Source organism: Ictidomys tridecemlineatus, chromosome 10 (genome assembly GCF_052094955.1).
Source record: "Ictidomys tridecemlineatus isolate mIctTri1 chromosome 10, mIctTri1.hap1, whole genome shotgun sequence".
NCBI classification, from domain to species: domain Eukaryota; kingdom Metazoa; phylum Chordata; class Mammalia; order Rodentia; family Sciuridae; genus Ictidomys; species Ictidomys tridecemlineatus.
Genome location: NC_135486.1, coordinates 7,447,733 through 7,473,511, shown reverse-complemented (window position 1 = coordinate 7,473,511; position 25,779 = coordinate 7,447,733). Strand labels below are relative to the sequence as shown.

At 41.8% G+C, this 25,779-nt stretch overlaps 2 protein-coding genes across 7 annotated transcripts in view; both read left to right on the top strand.

Annotated features, from left to right (window-relative positions):
- Positions 1–10,792, top strand: part of Ankrd45 (ankyrin repeat domain 45) — a 33,067-nt gene extending 22,275 nt beyond the window's left edge. For 4 of the 5 annotated variants that reach the window (XM_078022324.1, XM_021722651.3, XM_078022326.1 and 1 more), the window contains exons 4-6: positions 1,555–1,649; positions 4,106–4,244; positions 7,334–10,792. In XM_078022324.1, coding sequence (XP_077878450.1) covers positions 1,555–1,649; positions 4,106–4,244; positions 7,334–7,365 — 266 coding nt within the window. In that variant the 3' untranslated portion in view covers positions 7,366–10,792. Of the gene's footprint in view, positions 1–1,554; positions 1,650–4,105; positions 4,256–7,333 lie in introns of all 5 variants that reach the window. The other variant, XM_078022325.1, reaches the window with a different exon arrangement.
- Positions 10,793–12,964: 2,172 nt separating this feature from the next.
- Positions 12,965–25,779, top strand: part of Slc9c2 (solute carrier family 9 member C2 (putative)) — a 55,076-nt gene continuing 42,261 nt past the window's right edge. For both annotated transcript variants that reach the window (XM_078022322.1, XM_021722653.3), the window contains exons 1-5: positions 12,965–14,065; positions 14,914–15,109; positions 16,613–16,713; positions 17,990–18,118; positions 21,252–21,417. In XM_078022322.1, coding sequence (XP_077878448.1) covers positions 14,980–15,109; positions 16,613–16,713; positions 17,990–18,118; positions 21,252–21,417 — 526 coding nt within the window. In that variant the 5' untranslated portion in view covers positions 12,965–14,065; positions 14,914–14,979. The remainder of the gene's footprint in view (positions 14,066–14,913; positions 15,110–16,612; positions 16,714–17,989; positions 18,119–21,251; positions 21,418–25,779) is intronic.

The following is a 25,779-nucleotide window of genomic DNA, read 5'->3' as shown; positions in this document are numbered from 1 at the left end:
ATGTATTTTGGATGTGGGGTAGATGTGACTTCTGAGGCAGCAAGAGGGAAGGCTCAATGATGGGTACCACAGATATCCAGTCTACCATGCGGCCTGCGCAATGGTTTCATTAATGAGGTTCTAGGCATAAAGTTAGTTAGAAGAGATCGAAATAAAACACACAGACTCAGTTACCTTATATCTGTTGCTAGGTCCCAGACGGCTCCCCTCTCTGGTTCGCTCCTGTAGCCGCCCAGCAGGGCAGCAGGGATTACTCAGGGCTAGCAGGAGAGAGAGAGCGAACACGCCGGGGACTAGCCTTTTATTGGGGAGCAAGAGATTCAGGGGAGAATTCCATCCAATGAAGGTTGGGGGGGGGCTGCACTCCAAGGTCAGGGTCAGTGATTGGGTCTCAGGGTCAGTGGTCAGGCACACCCCCACACGGATGGGCTCTCTCATCAGGAAAGGGCCGGAAAACTTCGACACAGCCAAAGCGCCTCAGACCCTTAACGGGAGTCACCCAATCACGTGTCAAAATGGCTTCCCACAATCCAGGGCTAATCCCTGGAGTTTGTGGCTACAGCCTCCTCTGTAGGTTAAGAATCTTAAAATGGGCAGATTATCCTGGATTATGCAGGAGGGATTGAAATCTAATCATGGAGGCCTTATAACTGAAAGGCAGAGGGAGATTGACAACAGGCTGGCTTTAGACCAGTGGAACCAAGCTCCGGTTGCTGCCTCTAGAAGTGTAAGGGGAAGAGTCTGTGTCTCTTCGCGCCACCCAATATGTGGTGGTTTTATGTAGCAGCCACAGAAGATGGACCCATCAGCATTTAAATTAATCTGGGACTAATCTAATTTACAGTGTTCAGTAGTTTCAGCTGAGAATATGATAAATCCTTGATTTATTTGACTCTATATTTACCTCAGCAAAGAAATATAACTTTATTTAAACAGGTCTTGCAAATGCTGTGATAACATTGCTATGGGCACTATAGTGAATGTAGTTTTTTTTTTTTTTAAAGAGAAAAGCTAGTTTTGAATTTTTGTGGGGGGGGGGATCTAGGGGAGTAAAGCAAGTGACGGAAATATTTTTTGGTTGTTACTTTTTCCAGAAGAGAAATTTTAATAGATATATTCTCTTTGGAATCAGTTTTATGTTTTATATTTCTTTTGTTTTCAAAAAACTTAGCATAATTCTAGGAACACACTGAGTGCTCCAAAAACCACAACAAATATTGGACACACAATTTTTACAAAATTAAGATAAGTAATATACTTTATGAAAAGTTGTATATATATATTATATATATATATATATATAAAATTTGGTCAGTTAAGCATATATACATATGTGTGTATATATAAGTATATGTATGTATATGTGTGTGCGTGTGTGTGTATATATATATATATATTTTGGTACTGGTGATTGAACCCAGAGGTACTACTAAGCCATATCCCAGCCCTTTTTATTTTGAGATAGGGTCTCACTAAATTCTCCAGGCTCTCAGCCTCCCAATTAGCTGGGATTACAGGTGTGTACCACCGCACCCTGCTCTTACTGTCTTTCAGATGCAAGGCTGGCTCTGAAAAAATACATGACAAAGGTTACTTTAACAATTACGGACCCAGAAAAGGGACCAGGGAAGCTTCTTAAGGAAGACAAGGTACGGTACTGTGATTGTTTCTTGTTCTGAAAATTCTGAGAATTTTGCCTCACATCTTAATTCACACACTAATGCTACAGAGACTGGGAGGGAGGGAGGGAGGGAGGAGGGTGAAGGGAAAGGGGAAAGAAGGTGGAGAGAAGCCTCCTTTGCTTCCAACCTTCATTAACTGGGGACAAGGGACAGACTGAACTAAATGGAATGAAGTCGTGTTGAACAGTGACACAGAGATGTGCTAAATATCACCCCTGACAGCTTGGATGAAGGTCAGAAATGTTAAGTTGAGTGGAAACCACTCCCACAGACCACAGATATTTATAAAGGAATGCCTACATATGGGGGCAAAACTTTTTTTTTTTTTTAAGCAAACAAAAGGATGAGCAAAGATGGTGTTTCTCTCCTGGGGTGGGGGTGGGGGCAGGAAGCAAAGCTGGGCTTGTCGTACTGGTAGGGCTCTGTTCTGGTGCAGCCTTGCGGTCCAATGATGTTCATTTCATTATTTTCCTTCAAAAATTAGATGTATATCATACATTTTAACATATATGCATATGCACATATACATTACATATTTTTTTAGTGTATCAAATTTTCCATAATGGGGAAAAAAGATATATAGATAGGAAGGTAGCTAACTATGGAGCCAGCCTGCCACCTTGGTATATTTAAGTACTGTCTGTAAACTAGTTTATTGATTTGGATGTATATTAAATATATGCTCAAGGTATCAGAAATACATTTTGGTTTCAAATTACGTCATGCATTTCTGTGCAGGATGCTCTGACATAATTTATTTAATTTTCTCTGACACAATTTATATGAAAAAGAATTAGCCATTGCTAAGAAGACATCAGCAATTCTGAGAACTTGATAAGTTACACATTGCACTTGAATCTTATAAAAACACTCTACAGAATCTCTTGTGAAACAAACAACATAAAGGAAAAATTCTATTGGGATAGCTTCTGGAGCTATTAGATCTGCAAGACAAAACTTTCTTGGCACAAAGGAATAGTGCTTTGTTAGCAATTAGAAAAGTCAGTTTATCAATTTTTAAAAAATTTAGTTATCTGAGTTACAAAATGTGTACTCAGAAATCACTAGAAAAAAATGAAACAACTAAAACACTTGCTTCAATTTCCAATCTTTTACCATGTGGATCTCATAATAATTTTGTGCTAATTTCATCATATTTTTTTTCTTCACTTATAAAAACATATGCATGTCCATATATAATAGGGGTCCATAAGGGATATATATATTTTTATAAAAATGGGATCATTGGGGCTGCAGTAGTGGCTCAGTGGTACAGCGCTTGACTTGCACATGTGAGTCACTGGGTTCGATCCTCAGCACCACATAAAAATAAATAAATAAAATAAAGGTATTGTGTATAAAAAATGTTTTAAAACATGGGATCATACCAGTCATATTATTCTATAATTTGCTTTTCCTCCTCTTAATAATATCCACTCACCTTTTTTTTAGGTAGAGGGGATTGAATCCAGGGGCATTCCTTCAAGGTCTCCCTAAGTTGCTGAGGCTGGCCTGGAACTCACCATCCTCCTGCCTCAGTCTCCCTACTAGTTGGGCTTACAGGGATGTGAGGACATGCTGGGCTCCTAATAATATCTCATGAAACCTTTCTAAATCCACTTCTGCATCTGCTGCTACTTTATAGTATGGACAGGACACATCACATGCTTATTGAGTTCCCTGTATTATTACAAACCAAAGTGCAATGAACATTTTTCTCTATTTTCACTTTTTAATTGAATTCTCTGTCACATTGTTCATATTTATGAGGTATGGCATGATAAATGTCGTAAGTCAGACACCAAAAGTTTGCTGCCTTGTGCAGTGAGGTGGTTTTTACAGTGCATGTCGGGATGTTTCTGGTGAGGCGGAGCTGTTCTTGGATGTCATGAACTTCCTCCCCGAGTGAACCATTGGAGAGATCAGCTCCTTTTCTAGCCTTTGCAAACCACTTCTCTTTGTCACAGGGCTTAAAGAAAATAGAGAATTAGGGAGCGAGCACAGGGCTTCTTGCCTCTTGGTGGTGAGTTTCATTAACTCCTATCCCACGATGTGAGAGCTGCAGTGTTCAGCTCAGCAGCCACAAGCCACATGTTGCTGTTTAAATTTGAATGATTTAAAATTAAACAAAATTTAAAATCCATTTCCTCAGTCACACTAGTCACATTTCTAGGCTCAACAGCTAGACATCTTTAATGGCTACTGCATTAGCCGACGCAGACGCAGATCCACAGGCCTGGATTGTGCTAGTTTGGGGAGACTATGGGGGGGCTGTAGCTCCAAGGTAGAACACAGCGAGGACCCTAGCTCGAGCTGGTTCCATCCCTGGTACTTCAGGGGGAAAAAGAAAGATGCCTAGAGATACTGTAGAGTTTGATTTTCAACAAATAGGTGGAAAATACAGTCTCTATCTCTATCCCTAGAACATTGTCCTCGGTGCGTGTCGGGCAAAAAACGAGTGGCTGGAAGCCCACCCGGACGCGTCCATGGATGAGCTTTTTGAGCAGAAACAACTATTGGAAGATATCGTGACTCCCATCCTTGTAAAAATGACTATGCCACGTAAGTTTGAGGTAAAAGGTGATGCTGACTGTCAAGAAGGATGGAATTAGGTTCAGTGTTGTTATTTCTGAGATGCTGTGATTTTAACAACCCATTAAGTAGTCATTAACTCTGTTACCTGCACTGATCCATGGCACAGTATCATGATGATCCCTGGTATCATTATGAATAAAAACTACTAATAACAACTGAATTCTTTATATAGGAAATGCCTAATAATAATATTGATAATGACTATCATCTGTCATTAAGTTTTATGTGATTACTATGCCTTTGATTTTGGCCAGTGATTTCCAAATGTGTAAGGGAGAGAGGGTAACAGAATTTAAAATTTTAAAAAATGGTTTTTTAGCATTTTAATTATGTATTGGAGGAAAATCTGCTGTGGGAATACCATGCTCAAGAGTGGGAAGGTGGTGTATGGGTCTTGGTGGAGGCATACCTGAGATTCTTGCAATAACAGCTTTATTGAAATACAATCCTCCTATCATAAAAGTCAACTTTTTGAAGGGCCCAGTTCAGTGGCTTTCAGTATAGTCAAAAAGCTATATAATTATCACTACTATCTAATTTTAGTACAAATTTTACTACCCGCAAAAGAAACCCTGTACCATTGGCAGACTCTTCCCATCCCTCCCTCCCAAGCCCTGGCAACCACTAATCCACTGTCCATATATCTGTGGATTTGTCTGTTCTGAATATCTCATAAATAGAAACAAACTATGTGTTGCCTTTTGTGGCTGACATCTGTCACTTAGTATGTTTTTTAGGTTCATCCACGTTGGGACATGTGTCAGTACTTCTTTCCTTTTTATAACTGAAAACATTCTGTGTATGGATACAAATTTAATCCATTCATCAGTTGATGGACATTTAAGTTCACTCTTTTTTCTTGTTAAAATAATGCTGCTGTGGGCTTTAATGTATGAATTTTTGTGTGGGCACACATTTTCAGTTTTCTCTGGTATATAAATAGAGGTGGAATTGCTGGGTCACGTGGTAGCTGTGTCTGAGCTTTTGAGGAGCTGCCAAACTGTTCCATTTTACATCCTCACCAGCAGTCTACAAGGATTCCAATTTCTCCATCTTGGTCTTTTTGTACATTTTGAGGAGTGGTATCTTACCATAGTTCTGATTTGTGTTTTCCTAATTACTAATTATCTTTTGCGTATTTATTGGCCATTTGTATATTTTCTCTGGAGAAGTGTTAAATTCTTCATCGTTTTAAAGTTGGTTTGTCTTTTTTTTAGCATATAATTGTTTTACACACTTATTTTATTTATTTACTTTTATGTGTTGCTAAGGATAGAACCCAGGGCCTCACACATGCAAGGCAAGTGCTCTACCGCTGAGCCACAATCCCAGCCCCTGTCTTTTTATTATTTATTTTTTGTTGTTGATACTGAGGATTGTACCCAGGGGTGCTTTACCACTAAGCTACATCCCCAGTCCTTTATATTATTTATTGAGACAGGGCCTTGCTAAGTTGTTGACTGGCCTCAAACTTGCAATTCTCTTGCCTGAGCTTCCCAAGTAGCTGGGGTTGCAGGCATAAGCCACCGCAGTTGGCTTTTTAATTATTTAGTATAAGAGTTCTTCATATATTTTGGATACAAACCCCTTATCAGAAGTATGATTCTGATATCTTCTCCAGTTCTGAGGATTATCTTTTCATTTTCTTAACTATATCTTTTAAAGCATGAAAGATCTTAATTTTGTGAAGCGTAATTTATCTATTTTTTCTTTTGTTGGTTTCAGTGTCATATCTAAAAATCTGTTGCCTAATCCACGGTTAGCAAGATTTAATTCTACTTTTTCTTCTAAGAGTTTTTAGTTTTAGTTTCACATTTAGTTCTGTGAGCCATCTTGTATGGGTTTTTCTTTTGTTCATGGTGTGAAATGGGGTTTCATTCTTTCATCTTTTTATGTTTATCAAAAGTTGTGGATTTTAACAGGTCAGGACCTTGCACCTCCTCTAGGTGGTGTGGCAGAATATTTCTTACTGTCATTAATTAACACCTAGTTAGTATTCAGGTAGCACTGTCCTTGGGACCCTGAAGGGAGACAGAGGCTTTGGAATGTCCCCTAGTTTGTAGGTGACACACATACACCTGAAAAAAGTGAAGTAAGTGCTGTATGTATTCAGAGAAGCCAAAGCTGGAGAGAAAGCATCACGGAGCAAGAGGAATTGTCCCCTTGAAGCCAGGGTGGAGGGATATGAAGGGACTTCCAGAATGGAAGCCCAGCAAGGAGGAAAGCTCCAGAGGGGAGCAGAGGGGAGCCCATGCCCAGCTGCTCCGTGTCATCCCTCCAGGACAACAGGAGACAGGGCTGCAGCGCTCACTCTTGATCATTTAATTAAAACTGCTGTAGGAAGGGGCTGGGGCTGGGGCTCAGTGGTAGAGGGCTCTCCTGGCAAGTGTGAGGCCCTGGGTTCAATCCTCAGCACCACATAAAAATAAATAAATAAATAAAATAAAGGTATAGTGGCCATCTACAAGTAAAAAAAAAAATAAATATTTAAAAAAGTAACAGTTGAGGGAAGCTTAGATGTTTGGGCTTTATTTTCTGGGCAGTGGACTGCTGTTCAATAGGCTTTGGTGTAAAGAGAGAGGAATTAAATAGGGGAGAATATAGTACAGACTAGTACAGTCCAGGAGTGGGCGGATAGACCTCAACTGCTACCTGTTCCACCACTGGCCCTGGCCTGGCCCAAACCCTCCCCTGCAGTAGGATCACCTCTCTCCCCTGGTTTACATTCCCCAAGGAGCACTTCCATGTCATGGAATGTTGGATCTTGAAGGGTCCCCTAAATGGTCTTCATTGTACATGAAGAAACGGAGACAAGAGAGGTTCACAGTGTATGCAAAATGACTAGTCAACCGCCAAACTGGGGGGCTAATGCCAGTGATACGGGAAACGTGACTCCCTGCTTTTTGCATATTTGAAAAACAAAGGAGGAGAGAGTATTCAGTTGAGATACCAGCTGGGACCTAGTGACTTCCTCCTTGCTCATTTTTAAGAAACTGGCTTCATCTGTTTTCTGCCACAGTTAATCAAATGTAATTTTAAAATCTGCTTCCTTTCAGGTCAAGTGAAAAGTGGCAAATCTGTAACCTAAGCGTGGTCAGAGGAGAAGTCAAGCTCACGCTTTCTACGGAACATACATTTTATTTCTAGTATTAAAGATAAACCTATGGATGCCACTTGGGTCAAGTAACTGGATATGAGGTTTTATAAAAATGCTGGAGTACAAACTCAGTCATCCTTGCTTTATTCCCCTGTGGGGCCTGCTGACTGCAGACTCTGGCCTCGCCCCTCTCCTGCAAGCTCAGCTCCACGGCTTTCAAAGGCTCCTTCAGGAACTCATTGGGTAGAAATCATTCAGGAAGACATACGGAGGCTTTGAAAACCACTTAGAAAACTTAATAATTTTCTGTATAACTGAAACAAGAAATTTTTATCAACTGGGAATTCCATCTAAAAAAGACAGTTATTTCCAGAGGGGGGAAAAATATTCTCCCTCTCTCAGAAGGAAATCTTAGTGTGGTATGGTGGTGCATGCCTGTAATCCCAGTAGCTCAGAGGCTGAGGAAAGAGGATTGAAAGTTCAAAGCCAGTTTCAGCAACTTAGTGAGGCCCTAAAACAACTTAGAGACACCCTGTCTCTAAATAAAATACTTTTTTAAAAAGGGCTGAGGATCTGGCCCAGTGGTTAAGCACCCCCCTGGGTTCAATCCGCAGGTACCAAAAGAAAAGAAAAAAAAATATCTATGGAAAGACATTTTTGAGCAAGGAAATAGTAATTGTTTGGATCAGGGTCCTTTAGTATTACTTTTTATTTACAAATTAAAATTCACCTGTAAGGTGAGATATAGTCTCTGAGTAAAATCCCTATTTATCTTTAACTTCTTTGTATTTTTAGATTAATAAACACACATCTGTGTAGTTTTATATTTAGAATTGCTCCCTATTCTATAGGTTCGGCAGCATAGAGATAATGGAACGCCATACCAGTATCCCTCCTGTTCTGTTTTATATTTCCTAGATTTTAACTATCATACTTGGTTTCCCATTGGAGATTGGAAAATCTTTTTTTTTTCTTAGTTTATTCAATGAAGCCCCTGAATCTTCTATTTCCTTGTGACCTTCAGGGAAATTTTAATAGAAAAGAAAATGTTAACCAAAAAATCCCATTTATTCCTTGCTCTTGTGACATTTTCCTCTTTGTCTTGCTCTGAAAGCTAGTTTTTCCATTTTAGGAAGAAGGAATATAAATGAGCAATTTGGTAATGTTTTTCCATTCAACATTTTCTCAACCATGATTTTGAGATAACTTTTAAATGTCTCCTAAATTTTTAAAATTTGAGATGATTTTATGCATGAGTGCTCCAGTTCCAGTTTCCTTGAGCGGCAGCACAGCGTGATGTCCCCATTTCTGGTGGGCTCCCAGGGATTTACAGAACAGCACAGAGGAGCTCTGTCTGCTCCACTCTCTCCATCCGGTGTGGTATCCGGTGTGGTATCCGTAAGCACTGCAATAATCCAGGGAGAGCAGACGGTAGGTGTTGTTTCTGTTCTAACTCTGCTTTCGGAGCTTGATCCTGAGGGCAGCATCTCTCTCCAGGTGTGTGTTCCTGGGGAGTAGAGGGAATCCTGGGTCTAACCTCTGGGATTCTGAAAGAACACTGAAGCATTCCTGGAAACCCCCTAGAATAAAATAAACTCCTCTTTCCTTTTTTTTTTTTTTTTTTTTTGTTTCTCAGTCTTTATCCTTAAACCTTTTGTAGCTTTTGATAGATTTGCTAATGCTCGATTTATAAAACTCTTTGTATCGGCACCTTTATGCCAATCACGATTCCTGTACTTTCTTACAATCTGCCTTTCCACCCCCTTCACCACCTCCTCTTCTTATCTTGCCTAGCCGTGGGAACCTCTCAGAATTCAGTCCTGACCCCTGGTGAAGCATTTGTAATTCTCTGCCCCATCACCCTCCCTGTCCCCAATATTATAAGGAACTAATGAGGCGGGTAGCCTCATTCTGTGTTCTATTCAATTGTTCACACTTTTATCTCTGCAAGTGAATTCAGAGCTTTTTGAAGCGACAGACTGTGTTCTTCCTTATACCTAAAGAGCTGCAAGATCGTAAATTAGTAAACAGTAGGTGAATGAAATCACCATTAACACGACCTTTTTCTTAGAAGCACTCATGAGCTCTTCATTCATCTCCGGAGCTTCTTGTCTTTATAAATGACTTCCAGACCTTTTCTCCATACCTTGCTTATGCCTGTGCTCCATTTCAACTCCTCCTCCTCCAACAGTACGGGTCACACACACCCAGCATTGTGACTCTTGTCTGGTTTCTGCTGCGACCTGTTTCCTAAACTTTTTTCTGGAGTGTCCTATCTTTCAGGCATGTGAACCCAGTGACACCAAGGGATTCCTAGATCTCATTTCCAGGATTCCTTTGATGTGGGGATCTGAACATTTATTCATCTCTATAGATCTATAACTTTTGTCTATTTGGAGAGGTGGTATTTCTTGTTGCCTGTTGTTGTGCTGAAGTATAGATAGATTTGTGGACGAGTTAGATTCCCTTGTGCTTTCAGTTACAGTTACCCGGGTGGCTGCATGTCTTTTCCTGAACTTCAAGAGTAATTACTACTTCAGAGTACATACTAACAACTCAAGATAGCCTCCACAGTATTTGAGAGGCATTCTGTTAGGGTAAATTCTAGATAGTGGTTCTTTAGACTTTTGTGTTTCATTGATCAGAAAATTGTAAAAAAAAAAAAAGGCGGGGGAGGAGTTTGCTATGATGTCATTAAGAAAACAACTACTACCTATACTACTTTCATTTAATAAAACACATTTAACATCAGAAAAGTTGGGGAGATTACCCTTTAGATTGAATAAATTAAGCTTTATTTTAGAACTTTATGTTAGGTTTCTTGTTGTCATTTTGCCATGTACAATGGAACTTCCATACGAGTCAGAACTGACGTGTGGTCCAGCCTTTGAGAATTGCTGCTCTAGACTAAGCGAAGCAGTTGGACTGCTAGTTAGGCTCTCATGGTGCTCCAAGTTGTGAAGGACTGGCAGTTGCCTCAGCGTTCAGTCTGATACGTGGTGGACCCTGCTCTCTCCAAGACGGGCCCTTCTCCCTTCTCATGTGCTGTTCTTGCCTTGTGATTGTGAGAGGAAGGGGTATCTGTCCTCTCCTGGTGAATCTGGGCAGGCCTGTGACCACAGTGAAAGTGAGTATATGTGCTCTCCAAGGCTAGATCATAAGCGGTGACATGGCTTTGGCTTAGTTCTCTTAAGATGCTTGCACTTAGAAACCAGCCTGTGGAGAGGCCTCAGGCCCCAGCCCCCTCCAGCCAGCCACCTTCCCCAACTTGCCAGGCACGGAAGAGAGTCATCCTGGAAGTGGATTCTTCAGTCAAGCCACTGAACTGATGCTGAATGCAGCAGAGACCAACTTTCTCACCTGAGCCTTGCCCAAACTGCAGGTCTGTGAGCTAAATAAATGATAGTTGTTGTTTTAAGAGGCTCAGTTTTGTGTTCTTTTATGTAAGCAATACAACATGCACATTTTGGAAACTGGAAGTGAGAAATTGACAAAACAACACCCAAAACATGTGACATTGGCTTTGGGATTGCATGGTAGATAGAAGCCGGAAATTTCCAGAGTGGGGTCTGAGCGAAAGCCTACCGGCCTTGAGTGGAGCTTTTACACAAGTCTTCAGGGCCTCTAGGAGGCTGCCTGTGGGAGTTTATGGAAAAGGGGAACATGTACTAGGAGCTGGAGAAAAGGGCCCTTGTTGTGAGATTGTAGTGAGTGACCACACTGTTGTTGAAGTAATGGGCCCTGATCCTGCCAAGGGCTTTCTGGACAGCACGCCAGTGCCCCCTGGCTGCTTCTAAAATGTGAGAGAAGAGAGAGGAGTTGAAGAGAAGGAACATTTCAGCTTCCAAATGAACTTTAAAAGAAATATAGAGGGGTCAGTACTTATTGGGTTTGAAAATAAAGTTGCTTCTCATTCTCTCAAACTAAGAATTGAGTTCTGGGAAAATATCAGATCTGGGGTGAGGGGGCGGGCTAGGGTGGTGGTTTATAAGGTTATCTGCTGAGACCTCAGAAATTCCTAAGATGGTATCACAGAGAACCTCCCAGATTTCAGGTGGGCTTTTTCAGGAGAACTGGGAAGATGGTCTCTCAGAACTACGCGAAAGCCAGGGCTGACTGTAAATCTCCTCCATGTTTTCCCGAGGTATGGGGATTGGGAGAATCTGAGCTCTGAAACTTGAGATCACAGGAGTCTCACCCACGGGTCAGGTGGACTGAGGGAGCCTGAGGGGACCAAGGTGGGACAGGAACTAGATGAGAACCCGACAGGGCATTAGTCAGAATGACCTGAGGCAGTGCAGCCGAGGGGAGAGTCTTAGTGCTGAGAGAGATGAAGGTGACAACCTGCACAGATGAGGTGGGGGTGAGAGTGGGGACAGCCTCGAGAACTCGGAAGATGGGTGAGTTAAGGAAAGGCAGATGGGCACGTAAAGGAATAGGTCTCAGGAGACAGCTGGGAATAAGACATTAAAAAAAGGAAAGACCTCTTGCGGGTAAAAAAGGTGGTGGAACGAGATGGACATCATTACCCTAGGTACATGTATGAAGGCAGGAATGGTGTGACTCTGCTTTGTATATAACCGAGATATGAAACGTTGTTTTCTATATGTGTAACATGAATTGTAATGCATCCCACTGTCATATGTAAATTATAAGAAAAAAAAAATGACCTCTGGCATTTACAGCAAGGAGGGGTCCAGGTGTTTAAAAGAACAGACCCAGGTCAACCGTATAAGTCTGTATAAAATAGAAAGTTGTAGAAAATATTTGGGGGGTTGCTGGGTGGATGCCAAAGTGGTGGTTATATTCAGGGACAGGTACAGAGCTGTCAACTGAAATTCTATTTAGTCTCTAGGAACTGGGGCTTTGTCATTTTCCTTAGTACCTAAGTGCTAGAGAAGACTGAGGGCAGAGTTTGTGAGCTTCCTGCTGTGATGTTCTCCTCAGTCCCCCAGGAAAGGGTACACGGCACGGGCACAAAAGTGGACTTTGCTAGTTGCCAAGTTCAGGTCTTCTTGACAGTTACCTATAAAATGAGGATTAATGTTAATTTTAAAAACATTTATACTAGCCAGGCAGTGTGGCCCATGCCTGTAATCCTTGCAGCTGGGCAGCCTGAGGCAGGAGGATCACCACTTCAAAGCCAGCCTCAGCAACTTAGATTCTGTTCTGAAATAAAGTATAAAAAGGGCTCTTGAGTTCAATTCCTGGTATCAAAAAAACCAAACCTAACCCAAACAAACAAACAAAAACCCAAACAACAACAACAACAAAACATTTATACTATATTTGTTTTTAGTTAATTAGAGGCAAAAAACAGAGATCACAGAATTGGGGGGTGCATTTTTCCTCCCACAGAGAATGGGTGACATTGTTTCTTTAATTTAGGGACCAAAAGCAAATGAGGAATAGGAGGGAGGAAAAAGGAAATGTGAAAGATTGAATGAGAAGGAGAGATAAAAGAAAATGGATAAGAGGATGTGAGGGGAAAGGGAAAAAAAACAAGGGAGAGAAATGAATTACAGTAGTGGGGGTAGAGAGAGAAGAGGGGAGGGGAGGGGAGGGGGGATAGCAGAGGATAGGAAGGGCAGCAGAATACAACAGACACTAGTATGGCAGTATGTAAAAATGTGGATGTGTAACCGATGTGATTCTGCAATCTGTATACGGGGTAAAAATGGGAGTTCATAACCCACTTGAATCAGATGTATGAAATATGATATGTCAAGAGCTTTGTAATGTTTTGAACAACCAATAGTAAAAAAAAAAGAAAATGGAAAAGTTGGGGTAAAAATGAGTCAGAGAGGAGACAGGGCAGGGTTGAAGAGGCTTAGGGCTTGGATGTGAGGCTCATGGCTTGGATGTGAGACAAGGTGAGAAGGTCTGAGGAGAGACGATTGGGTTCCAGGCGGTTCGTTGGGGTGTGGCTATGGGGTATCTATTTGTATCTGGAGAGGGGCTCCCCTCTGCTTCCTGATCAGGGTGTGAGCTGCTTCTCCCCAGCACACTCTCCTCCATGCTGTCCTGCCTCAAGCCCTGAGGACTGGAGCCTGAAGTCTATGGACGGAGACCTCTGAAGCCTGAGCCTCAGATAAACCTTTCCTCCTCTACACCTGCTCTGGTCAGGTCCTTTGAGTCACCGCGGTGACAGAGCTGACTGAAAACGGGGCTGAACTGGATAGGGTTGGCAGGGGAAAGACGCTTCATCCTCGGCCATTTCAGCCATCTGGTCAGCCGAGGAGGTCAGTTACCACAGTCGTGGTGTAGACGAGAGCTCAAGAACCGCACGCTTCCCTGGGACCAGAGGATTTGGCTTCTTCTGCATTGGGGGTGGGGACAATCATGCGGCCAATCAGAACAAGAGCAGGTTGGCACGAAGCCAATGGGAAGAGGGCATGGAAATGAGCCTTGCTGGCCATCGGTTGGTGCCCCGCTGGCTTTGGGGGTTTGAGAGCCTCTGTCTCCTCTCAGCACTGAACCCGCCTGGACTTGGCAGAGCGTGGTCTTTGGTCTTGGTCGTTTGGAGAAGAACTTGATTTAGGATCATTGACATTTGCACTTTGAGGATGACACAGACCTGAAGAGCCGCTTGGGGGACAGGTGGTGTGAGTCGAAGATGTAGCATTTTGAGTCCACTTCTGACTCACTCCTGGCTACACATCTGCATTGCTGTGACCTGTGGACCAAACAGGTACCAAACTAGAGAACAGAGATAAACCTTAAGCATTATTTGGGCTACTTAGATTCTTCTAGGAGTTTGTAGGTGAAAGCTAGTCGTGAGGAAAAATGAAACAAGGGAAGTCCTTCCCAGCACCACCCTGTGAATTTGGGTTGGCTAAGCCCTGCCGCAGGGCACCAGCTGCAGTGGGGGTTGGGGGTTGAATCAGTTATTCATGTGCCAGCCCTGTGCCTGTCATCGGGCACCTCTGAAGGGGGGCGTCTCTGGTTCAGTCAGCAGTGCAGTGTGATCAGATTTCACCCTCGGTCTTTGCCCTTGCTTTTACCTTATTCACCCCCATCCTCACCCCAGCCTTGACTGGCGGTTACTCAACTCTGACCTTGTTTCCTATTTGCTATTTTGGATTTGGATGAGGCAGAGAGAGACAAAAGAGGTATTGGGGTTGGAGTAGAAAAGTGGAATTCTAAAAGGAGTTTCACCCACAGAGAATGAAAAAACCAGGTAGGTACCTTGCTCCTCACATGTTTGTGGAGAACCTATCTTGTGCCACACCTGTGTGCATGTCCTTAATGAAAGCCAGTGTTCTGCCCAGGCCTTTGAGAAACACATTACCAACTGGTGACGACAGAAAGTGCAGGAATCAATACAGCCCCTCTGCCACATGCACGTAGTAGTAAGAGGAAGAAACGCCAGCGCTTGCTCCAATATTCTTGGAGCAAGAGGTCAGACAGGACATAGTAATGTGTTCCTGGACAGGAGGAGAAGCACTCGGGTCTGAGTTGGGACAACCTTAGACAGAAGCAGGAGGGGTGAATGGAGACCTGGCCCGCCTCATGTTCCTCTTTTGCACATTATCGCAGGTTAGTCTGCAGCAGAGAAAGTCATAACACACGGGAATCCACCAAGTTAGGTCTGGAGAAGCAAAGATGTCGAATTCTTCCTTCTGGTCACCGAAAGAAGGCACCACACCTGACTTACTCTGCGGGAAGCCAGTTGGTTTCCTCACCACGAAGGACCGTTTCATGATGCTTATATGTGGCACTCTTGTTCTGGGAGGTAGGTTTCTTTGCCCCAGCCTGCCCTGTAGTACTGAGGATGGAACCCCTGGCCTGGCACATGTAAGGTGGGCACTGTGCCATGGAGCTTCTCCCTAGCCCTGGGCGGTGGTTTGTGAAACTCGACTTTCCTTCGTCCTTTGAGACTTTTCTTGATGCAGAAAGTGATCGCAACCACATCAAAAGAAGAGGCCCAGGACTCTTCACGTGTGAGTGAATGCTGCCAGTCTAGCCTCGCTCAGGTTTCAGTAGCGTCTACTGACGTTCCTTCAGTCAGTCACATGGGCTGGGCATGGCCGTGTGATAGGCACTGGCTCACACCGGGGAAGTGAGACCGTCCTTAGCCTCATGGAGCCCTCTCATATGGGGACAGGCCAGCCAGAAATTACGATGCAGCATGAAGGTACTGTCTGAATGTCTGGCACCAAGGAGGAGAGAGAACCTCATGTGCCTGCCTGGCCAGGCCTGACCCAACCAAACCTGACAACTGGGCAAAGCCCAGAGGTACAATTTGCATAGCTGATGTCATTAATTTTGCCCATTTTATTACAGCACTTGATGTGATTTTTTTTTTTCTTCTTCACTCCTACCCAACTTCCCAGAGGAAACTAGGAAAGCCTTTACAAATAAGGGCTCTTAAACAATGATTAAGAATCAAACAAGTGTGGCAAATGGTATTCATGCAGATACAGTAATGCACTTGATAGCACAGGTGCTTTATCTCTGATCACAATTCAACACCAGCGATTGGAGAAAAGCTTCTAGACCTCGGAAAAAGAGAAATTAAGAAAAATGTCAGCTGTTCAAAAAATGCAGTTAGAGAAAAGCAAGCACCTTTTGTTCCTTTCTGGTGATGGCCGTTTTCTTTATGGTGAGAGTCAGTTAAAAGTATTTCTGGCTTTTAGGAAAAATTATAGAACATACATTGTAGTAGCTTAGGATGAGCAATTATTAATAAGATGAATGATGTAGGTACTAAGACTGGATTTTCATTATTTCTCACCTTCAGATCCATTGGTAAGGTACCAATATGGTGTTCCTAATATGTCACTGGGTTGGCAAGTGGGGTGTTGTTGAAGCCTCAGTATTTCCCAAGTTCACCTGTGAGGGATGCTGCAGTCTGTGTGTCTTACACATAATAGCATTTGTAATGACCATCAGATATTCACTCACAATAATATAACACACAGAGAGGTTTAAAATAAGTAACTAGAGTGAACATTAAATCGTTTCAAAACTATAAATTGTTATTATTTTCTATTTTGAGCTTCACCCTAGCCCTGAGTGGTGGTTTGTAAGATTCGACTTTCCTCTGCCCTCTGAATTTTCTCAGTGCAGAAAGTGATCACAATTACTCTTTAACAAATATTTTAAAAATTGACACTTTATGGAGTGTGGTATAATTTGATACATGTGTAATGATCAAATGAGGGTAATTAGCATTTTGAAACTGTAAAAGTTATGTTTCAATGGTACAATTTGTTTTTTTTTTTTTTTTTTTTAGGATTCTCGAGAATGTTTTTCAAGAATTCTGAAGTCATTGTCTTGACCATTCTTTCTGTATCAGGATTTATAATAGGACAACTGGCTTACCATTTTATTGAGGTACTGTATGTATAATAAATGAGAGAATAAATTAAAGGAAAATATCAAATACAAGGTCCACTTTCATCTCATCCCCAAACATGAATGTTTTAAAAAAATGTAAACAGCTATTCAAAAAACTTCACCTAGTCTAAAATATTTGGCAAATGGAAAAACACAACCAAGGATGTATCATTAGGGAAAGTCTAGATAAACCCATAATTGGTAAGTGAGGGGGTTGGTTGGCTTCCCTGGGTTCTTGTCTCTGGCCTTCCAGCCTTGCTCCGGCTTCTTATCTCCCCTGCAGAGGCCCCTTATAACACGCAGCAGTTGTTTCCATGAGGAGGCAGACTGCATGTAAAAGCCAAGCAAGAGAAAAAATTCATTAATTTAGTAACTCCTGATTTCAACTGCATTACAATATGATTGATAAGCATTTGCCTCTGCTCATTCTTTATTTTTAAACAATGGAGATAATGCTTTTTACCTGTCCAGGTTTGTAAGAGTCTATTGGTCATCCTAAAGTACCACTGCTCTTGCTAGCTAACATCTTTTGAGTGTTTATTATATTACTTACTAATTTATTAACTAATTAAGTTTTGAATTAATACATTCATTCTTGTGGCAACTCAAAGGAAGTGTTTCTCTGTTCTTATTTGGCACACAAGGAAACTGAGACCCAGAGAGGTTAAATAATGACAGTTAATCCATTGACTAGGCCAAAATAAACTTTTTTAGGAGGGAATATTTACAGCTCACCAATCACTGTTGTGTTTTCCAATATGCTATGTGCAGCCTTCCTAATTATATAACCAATCATAGGATTATGTATTATTTTTCTCTACTGATTAACTGAAGGATTTTTCAATCTTAAGCAAATTTACGTGAAACCACAGGTACCTATGCAGTATTACTTTTCCTGCTTAAAGCCAATTAAAATAAATATCTGGTAGTCAAATAAAAAAATGCTTATCTGTGAATCACCTAAAATTATTTCAGGTATTACCAATGGTAGGCACATCACTATTTTATAAACTGGCTACCCTCCACAGGCAGTGTTCATATGGCTAAAAATTCCCTGGTAAATAGAAGACTGTATGTTTGCCTATGTGTCTATCAACTGATCTGTCTCTCTACTGTCTCTACTACTCCAGGACTCTGAGACTGACCTTGGAGATAATCTCTCACTGGTTGTAAATGGGAATATTCTCAAGTCTACATGAATGGACATAGAATTGACCTAATTTCTAAGATCTGAGAATGGCAGCAAACTAATTTCTCATTTGCCTTGTATTAGGTGTATCCAGTTGTTTACCCTCTTCTAAGAACACCAAGTTTTTCGCTTTATTCTTATTTTTTGCCTTTAATTGTATTTGTGGCTGCTTTGGATGTGGATTTTTATATAGTCAAGAATGTGTTTTGGCAGGTAAGAACACATTTTGAAACAAACTGAAGTCCACCCTTGCTTATTCAAATTGATCAAAAATGATTGTTTTATAGCAGATTCCTCATTAATGAATTAATGAATTTTGCCTATTGTGTTGTTTTACCCTCTTCGTTGTGTGGAACCACTAATTAAAGAGAGTTGGGGGGAGGGATTAATATTTGCTTAGTGACCACCAAGAAAAGGCACTAGGTAAATATCATCTCCATTTTGTACACAAGCAAACTGTGGCTCGGAAGTCATCCATCAATGTCGGGACCTGGGTTCTGGTCTCACGCCTGGCTCAGCTTGGAACAGACTGAGTTGGGGGACCCCTCTGAACTTAAGAGCAACCCCTGCTGACAGTAGAAACTGAAGGGCTACAACCCTCCACCTGATGGGTGCCCAGGAAACACAGTGGCGACTGCCCCGTCCCCCAGTGGTCTGACTAAGCTCCCCAAATCCGCACATGTGCATTTCCTGTTTGTCACCTGGCTTCTGCTCCTATACATTGTAACTGCTTCTGGCTGTTTCTCTCCCTCCTTTTGATCAAGTTCATTTTTTCTCTTCCCATCGTTCCCCTCTTTCTTATGGGGGCAGGCAGCCAAATACAGCCTGCGGGAGGCCAGCAGGCTCCCTGGGATAGGCCCCCTGCAGATCTGCCCGGTTTTTCACTGTTCCAGGGCATGCATCAGGGGCCAAACTGAGGCAGCCACTGCAGTCCCTTCTCATCCCCATTCTTGTGATCACAAGAGAAAGATTTTAAACAAGTCACTCAGAGCAGCAGGCATGAGTTTATTAAAGGTATGGGAAAAGAGGACACTCTTAAGAGAGAGAGTGAGTCCTCTCAGAGAGGAAAAGAACAGTGTGCCCCCCCCCCCCCCAGTTTTATTGGCGGTTCCAGGGGAGTTTCGAGAGTCCTGCTCAGGTTCACCTCTCGGATTTTGACTGACAGCTGGACAACTCAGTCCCCACTCTGCATGACAACTCTAGGTCACTGTGGCCCATGCCGACCCATCCTATATTGAACCTATTCTTGCAGATTTTATGACTGGGGACAACATTCTTATCTCCCCGAGTTCTGGGATCTGGTGTGTGTAAACTTTCAGGGTAACTTGTGTTCTCTTTAACAGCATTTCAGGCCTACATAACAGGTTGTTTGCTGAGGAATGTAACATATCCAATGGACTTTAGCCAGGCAGGGTGCAAGTAAATTGTTGTTTATTTGTTTTTAAAAGAAAGGATATGTGGGGGGATCAGCACAGTGGGCCCACTTTATAGAATGATTCCCTTAACTTTGTGTCCCCACTACTCCTGTTACCTATCAAAAAAAAATTTAAGGCTTAAAGACACAGAATCCCCCCAAAAGCTAAAAGTCAATCAACTGATATTAACTCAAGATGTCCAGACTGATCAGGGTGGTGATGGCCGAAGACTGGGTCCTTAATGTGACAAAGGAGTCTCCTGCGTCCTCCTTTCACAAAAAATTTCTCTGTGTGGGGCCAAGGTGTTTGGTAGCTGTTTTGCCACCACAGAGCTGCTTCTGCAGTCGATCTCTCAAACCCAGCCACGGCTTCCCCAACTAAGCTCGTGTAACAGTTTGCTCCATCTTTGCCACGCCAACCCGGGGCACGCCATCTTTACTAGGAGGGGATTCCATCTGAAGAACGTGCTTTCTTGGCTTTTCTGTGAGTGGCAGGTCTTTTCCATCCGAGATTGCAGCGATTCAGTCACATCTTCAGCTCCACTTCTGTTTCCAGCTTTCTAGCTCTTTCTATTGCTTCTGTAGTCTTGAGCCCCTCAAAGTCATCCATGAGGGCTGGAATCAACTTCTTCCAAATTCCTGGTGGTTGACATTTTGACCTTCTCCCACAGGTCACAAACATTCTTAATGGCATCTAGAAGGAGGAGTCCTTTCCAGAAGGTCTTCCGTTTCCTTGACCCCGAGCCATCTGAGGACTCAGGGGCAATGGCAGCTGTAGCCTAATGAGCTGTATTCCTTAGATAACCAGACTTGAGAGTGGAAATTGCTCCTGGACCCTTAGGCTGCAGAACAGGTGTTGTGACAGGAGGCATGAAAACAGCATTAGTCTCTGCACTCTCCATTAGAGCACTCGGTGACCAGGTGCATTGCCAACGAGCAATAGTATTTTGAAAGTAATCTTTTTTTTTTTTTTTTCCAAGCAATAGGTCTCCATAGTGGGCTTAAAATATTAGGTAAATCATGTAAATAGATGTGCTGTTGTCCAGGCTTGGTTGGTTCATTTTAGAGCACAGACAGAGTAGATTTAATGTGAAACACAATATCTTTATTTCATTTTCATGTGGTGTTAAGGATCAAACCCAGTGGCTTATGCATGCTAGGCGAGCACTCTACCACTGAGCCAGCCCCAAGTTTGCATTCTTTATGATAAAAATAAGGGACAGAAAGCTTCCAAATATGTATAACTAATAGCCTTGGAGAAACTAAGGAATAAGGCAGTAATACCACAGAAAGAACAAAGAGATCTTGAAAGTTGAAAATATGATGGCTGAACTCAACTAATTCAGTGAAAGAGATCAAAGGGAGAGCTGCCAAGACTCACAGAAAATAAAACAAAAGACAAAGTGGAAAATGAAAGGACTGAATAACATCTTTTTTCCCCCCTGAGGGATAATTTTGGAAAATAAGTTTCTTGTGTTTACAGAAATAGAAAATTGCATAAATTTTTGTACCTCAAGCATTTCAGGGTGTCTCCTGTCCCTGTTGCAGAGTAGAGAGGGGAGAAAAGGGTTGGTTACTGGGTACAAAGATACAGTTAGACGGGAGAATTAAGTTCTAGCACAGTAGGATGCCTCTAATTAACAAGAATGTATTATATATTACAAAAAAGAAGAGTACAGAGGAATTTATGTGTTCCTAACACAAAGCAATGATGACTTGAGGTGGTGGATATGCTGATTACCCTGATCTAATCATTACACAATGTATACTTTGTATCCCATAAATATGTATGGTTATTATGTGTCAATTAAAAATAACAAAATGAAAAAAATATATGTATAAAACCAAGATTTGATTCTTAGAACATAAATAAATGCAGTCATGCCATCTTTGGATATTTAATCTAATACCTTATTATGAATTGGTTCACAGGTTTTTTTAACTGGATTTCTTAGCTTTGCTATATCGTTCATCATAATTGGATATGTGGTTCTGAAATTCAATATGGAGTCATGGGATTTTCAATCTTGCTTACTCTTGAGCATCACTCTCAGCATTACGGATCCCCTTCATTCTGTGAGCTCACTGAAAACTCTTGGTAGGTCACATTTACTTCTTTTTCTCACCTTGAAGATAAGAGGGTACTTTATTTTCTTTTGATTATGTTTTCCTTGCGTAAGTGGTGCCCTGAGCAGAGCAGGAATTGGTGCTCTCCTCCTTGAGGGCAGGGCACTGTTGGACTTGAAGGAAGAAGAGCAGAGAAGCCCGTCACTGAGGAGCTGAGGTAAATAGTGTCGGTATAAAATCGAGGGAAAGGTGACCCTCCTAGACGTGACAAAAATTGGCCTTATTGTTTTCCGCCACTGAATTCTAAGCCACAAGGTAAAGATTCCACATTGGCGAGCTTGTTTACCAATAAAGAGAGAAAATACAGACCCCTTTCCAAGGCCTTGCTACCTCTCATTAGAACTGGTTCCCTGGTGGGCTGGGTGGTGGCTCAGTGGCACAGAGCTTGCCTTGCCTATGTGAGGCCCTGGGTTCCATCCTCAGCACCACATAAAATAAATAAAATAAAGATATTGGGTCCATGTAAACTAATAAAAATTAAAAAATCCAACGACAACAAAAAAAAATGGTACCCTTTTGAAAGAACTGAGGTTGGGCAGCTGAAGAGAGGAGGTAAAGATTGAGATTGGCACTTCAGTGTATTTTTTCAGTAAGTGCTTATTTCCAAGAGGGTTTGGGGTCTTGTGTTTTTTCCCATGTTACTCAGTGAGGTGAAAGGTGATCTCACCCTGAAATATCCTCCTATTGTCATGTTTATTAACATAGCAGTAAAAACATGAAGTAGAGGTTATAGTCACTGGTTTTGACTCACAAATGTTTTCCTAACTAACTTCAAAGCACTGGTTGCATTTAGAGGAAACAGATCCCCTTATGATGGAGCAGAAACCTCCCCGCTTCCCGTGCGATATTCCCATTTTTACACTCATTGTACCTGGGACAGCAGAGAAGGGTGTTAGAGACTCCCGGCGGTAATGTTCTAAATTGCCACAAGGTAGTTTTATTTCTCCAAGAGTCTGATCCTGTGCTCTTTTTTTCTCTTTGTACACTTAAAAAAGATTTTGAAGTTAAAATAGCTGTGTATGGGTTGTGGACTCAGATGATTTTTGTTCTTTCCCTTTTCTAAATTTTGCAATGAACCAATACGTTAGTTCTACAATAAAGACACTGAAGAGTAGTTACTATCGAGTTTTAATGTTAAAAACAACTACAGGTCAAACATACAACCTCATTTGCCAAACTTCTACTTGCCCCTCATCATCTCACTGAATCTGGGAGAAGCATTAAAGGATCTCCTCCCTAGATACATCCATGTGCTGACTCCAGTCCTGAGGAAGCAGGTGGTGAGAGAGTCGAGGGCGGCTGAGCTTGCCTTTTTTGTCGGCCTGATAATGAAGCAGGAAGAGAGACACAGCCCGCTAAATATTAATCCACAGTCACACCTGAGCGCCCCTGACATTGACCCTGAGCTTTGGAATATTCTGGCGTTTTTACATCCACATCAAACATCGAAAAGCAGAGATTTCCTTTCTTTTAAACTAGACATAATATCCTTAGAAATAATAATGATATAAAATGACTTTTCTCTACATTTATTTACTCAATTACCTTTCAAAACGTCAAAGGAAGAAAATCAGAATATTAATCAGGTCTTGTTTTCACTTAAAAAAAAAATTGTCACCTAATGTGATCGGTTTCGGTCTTGATGGATTTCATTAAATATAATATTAGATATAATGATAAAAATATATACGATGGAGTATATTAAACAGCTGCTTTTAAAATGTGTACAGCTGTGCCATCCTTGCTCTATCCATCGGCCACTGCATTAGGCTGCGTAATGTGCCACCCTGGGTCACATGTTCTTCTGGAGTTTGGGGCTTCTGCTGTCAAGTAGAAGAAGTCCAGGGGCTGGCCCCAGTTGCAGTTCCCTAACTCACCAGGGACCTGGGGGCCCTCTATTTTTATACCCCTGTGGCTCAGGTAGAATTTACCTTCCTGCCTGAAGCAACTAAAAAACTGGACAAAATGTATGAAAAAATAGTTGTTAGCTATTGGGCATCAGATGACGCGGGACAGTGACTCCTCGGTGGTGGGGGAGGAAAAGGGAGAGAGACCGATGGACTCTTGGTGGCTCTGGCCTCCGCTCATCATCTGGCAGGAGTTTTCGGGTGTCAGTGGCGGGAGGATAACCTCGTTGGAGCCCGGTACTTTCTCTAAGTTGAGCAGTGCTGGAGCCGGGAGTCCAGTGGGGCCAAGGCAGCCTGAGTTCACAGAGACCAGAGCTGCCTTGAAGGACCTTTGACGGGGTCAGCATCAGTGCTTGCATGTAAGCAGAGTGCCCAGCACTGGGGAGAGGAAAGGGAATAACTCCCGTCAGGTTTCCTTCCACACAGTGTAACTCCTGGGACGTCAGGGAGAGGCCTGGAAGGTTAAGCCGTGTCGTGGGGGGGATTAGTTTTAGACTAAAGGCTGCTCTGGTGCTCACAACTTAAAAGCAGGTCTCAAGTGTTCACATGGTTTCCAAGTAACTCAACTATGTTCTTAGGCTCAAGAATATTCATAGGAATAAATAAATAAACAGTACCTAAGAAGGGGAAATGTACAAGTCTGAAATCTAGTAAGAATTACCCAGCATGCAAAATAATCAGGAAAATAACACAGCAGTAACACAGATGATAGTTAGTACAGACAAACCTTAGAACTGTTATCCCAAGCTGGACCTGCAGCTGCACCCCTGTCCCAGCTACTTGGAAAGCCGAGGCAGGAGGATCACTTGAGCCCAGGGGTTCAAAGCCAACTTGGTAAACATAGCAAGAACCTTTCTCTCAAAAAAATAGTTATTACAGACATATTCCAAGAGTTCAAAAATAAAGGAAAGATGGAGCATAGTGTAGAACCTGCTCATGCCAGATTATAAGGGCCAATTGTTAAATAATCAGGAATTTTGCAAACACAATTATTAATCATTGGTAGCTTAGAATGGGCTGAAGTGTGTACTCATGGAATTGGCAAGCACTGCCAATTGGGCATTTTTAAATTTTGGAGAGATAGTTTATTAGCACACCAGCAGACATTGTATACATAAAAGAGACCTAAATCAAGCTTCTAGAGATGAAAACCACACTGTAGATAGATTAGACACTGAAGAAGACAGGTTAGTGAACTTGAAGAAACTGCAATAGAAACTATCCAAAATGAAGCTCAGGGAAAAATGAACTGACAGGACAAATGAACTGAGTATTGGTGTGGGACAACTACAGGTGACCTGGTATACATGAATCAAAAGAGGAGAAAGAGAAAGGAAAAAACAAAAATATTTGAATAAATGATGAATAAAATTTTTCTAAGTTTCATGAAAACTAAAGCCATAAATTGAAGAATTTTAATAAACCCCAAGTCTAAGACACACAACACACACAAACCTATGCCAGGGCACATAAAAATAAATCCCTTAAAGCCAGTATTGATAAAGAGAAAAAATTTAAAGCAACCCGAGAAAAAGATATTTTACATACAGAGGAACAATTATGATAAAGAAAATCTCTTCAGAAACCAAGCAAACCCAAGAACAGTGCGGCAACATTTTTAGAGTACCAAGACATCACTCCCAGATTAAAATTCTACACTCAGTGAAAACAACTTACAGTGAAGGCAAAATACTTCCTTAAACGTATGGTAGCTGATAGAATCTCTCAGCAGCAACTTGCACCACCACCACACACACACACACACACACACACAAAAAAAAAAAAGGTATAGGAAGTCCTTCAGGAAGAAAGTGGTTATCAGATAGAAATTTAGAATTCGATATTCAAACCCCTGGTAATCTCTACTCCATTTTTGGTGTGTATCTATGTGTCTGCTCTGGACAATTATATACATCAAACCATACAATATAGTTGTCCTCCCCCATCTATCAGGGATACATTCCAAAACCCTTAGTAGGTACCTGAAACCATGCATAGTACTGAGGCCTATAAATACGATGCTTTGCCCTATACAAAAATGTCTATCATAAAAGTTTAATTTATGAATTAGGCACAAAAAGATTAACAATAACTATTAATGACTAGAAAAATTGTAACAATATATTGAAATAAGTTATTTAAAACAGGAATTTCTGGAATTTTTCCACTTAATATTTTTGGATCATAGTTGCCCTCGGGTGAATAAAACTATGGAAAGCTCAGCCTCGGATGGCGGGGGACTACTGTAAGAGGCTCTGTGTCTGGCTTCTTTCACTGAGCACAATGCTTCAGGGTCCTCCGTGTTATAACTCAAGTTGGAAGGTACTTCATATCTTTCTGTGGAGAGAGAGACCGCATGTGTTTATCTACTCATTAGCCAATGAACGCAGGCTTGTTCCTATTTTCTGGCGATGATGAGTAAGCTG